This window comes from Penaeus chinensis, chromosome 24, assembly GCF_019202785.1.
Source record: "Penaeus chinensis breed Huanghai No. 1 chromosome 24, ASM1920278v2, whole genome shotgun sequence".
In the NCBI taxonomy this organism is placed as follows: Eukaryota; Metazoa; Arthropoda; class Malacostraca; order Decapoda; family Penaeidae; genus Penaeus; species Penaeus chinensis.
In genome coordinates, this window is record NC_061842.1 from 27,111,674 (window position 1) to 27,112,960 (window position 1,287).

The window sequence follows — 1,287 nt, forward strand, 5'->3', positions numbered from 1 at the left end:
ATATGTATATTTATATATATATTTATATATGTATATATATATTTATATACTGTACACACACACACACACACACACACACACACACACACACACACACACACACACACACACACACACACACACACACACACACACACACACACACACACTCACTCACTCACATACACATACACAAACATGAGGTTTATTTAGAAGGTAGAGATGCACAAATTTCCATGATAACAAATCAGCTGAACTTTAAAAACATGTGGATCAGGAAACAAGTGGTAGGGGGAGCTCTGACCAAATGAGAGGAGAATGTTCGAGTGAGAGGAAATCGGGTATATATACGCCAACGCTTGGAGAGAGGTAACAGTAGGCTCCTTAACCATGAAGCTTTTGGTAAGTTTCTTTCGTCTTATGTTCTTGTATTGAAGCATTTGTATCAAATTAGAATGAAAATCGTTTAGAAAGATAAACTGCACTTTTACTTCTCTTCAAATATATTGCATTCTGCATTATAATATGCATCCAAGTACAACGTTTAAATAATTTCAACACTCGCTGTTGCAGACTTTTATAGCTGCAGCTGTGGTGATAGCGTCTGCTGATTTCCAAAGCTATAACCCAGGAGGGCACGGTTTTGGAGGTTCAGGAGCAGGCTTTGGAGGAGGCTCAGGCTCAGGATTTGGAGGAGGTTCGGGTTTTGTTTCAGGAGGATGCGGTCCCGGACAGGTGTTCCATGCTGGCAGATGTGTCACTCCACGCGAGAACCGCAAAGTCTATTTATACAACGCACCACCCGCACCTTCAGTTCCCCACGGTCCTCCACCATACATCCCTGAGCCAACCATTGACACGAATATCGTATTCATCCAAACACCCGAAGAAGGTCCGGGACCAGATCCTATCGTCATACCTCCACCACAGACGCGAAGCGTTGTCTATGTTCTTAACAAACAGACACAAGAGCAGCAGGATGTGATCGAAGTCCCAGCACCTCCAGCAACCAGCCCTGAAGTTTACTTCGTGAACTACGCTGATGGCGAGAACCCAGTTCTTCCAAGCGGCGTTGATCTTCAAAGCGCCTTGAATGCAGCTTCCCAAGGGGGCGGTCAAGTGATTGGAGGAGGGGCCGGAGCCAGCGGTGGAGGAAGCGGTGGTTTCGTAAGCAGCGGGGGGGATTGGTGATGGTTTTGGAGGCAGTGGAGTTGGAGGTGGATTTGGAGGCAGTGGAGGAAACGGTGGTTTCGGGGGCAGTGGAGTTGGAGGTGGATTTGGAGGCAGTGGAGGAAGCGGTGGTTTTGT

The 1,287-nt window shown here is 46.7% G+C and overlaps 1 protein-coding gene across 1 annotated transcript; it reads left to right on the forward strand.

The window, feature by feature from the left end:
- The first annotated feature begins 369 nt into the window (after positions 1-369).
- On the forward strand, positions 370-1,170 carry LOC125037960 (pupal cuticle protein 36a-like). Its single transcript, XM_047631192.1, has 2 exons — positions 370-381; positions 553-1,170. Exons 1-2 carry the CDS (start codon positions 370-372, stop codon positions 1,168-1,170), a joined length of 630 nt encoding a protein of 209 aa, XP_047487148.1.
- The last annotated feature ends 117 nt before the right edge of the window (positions 1,171-1,287 follow it).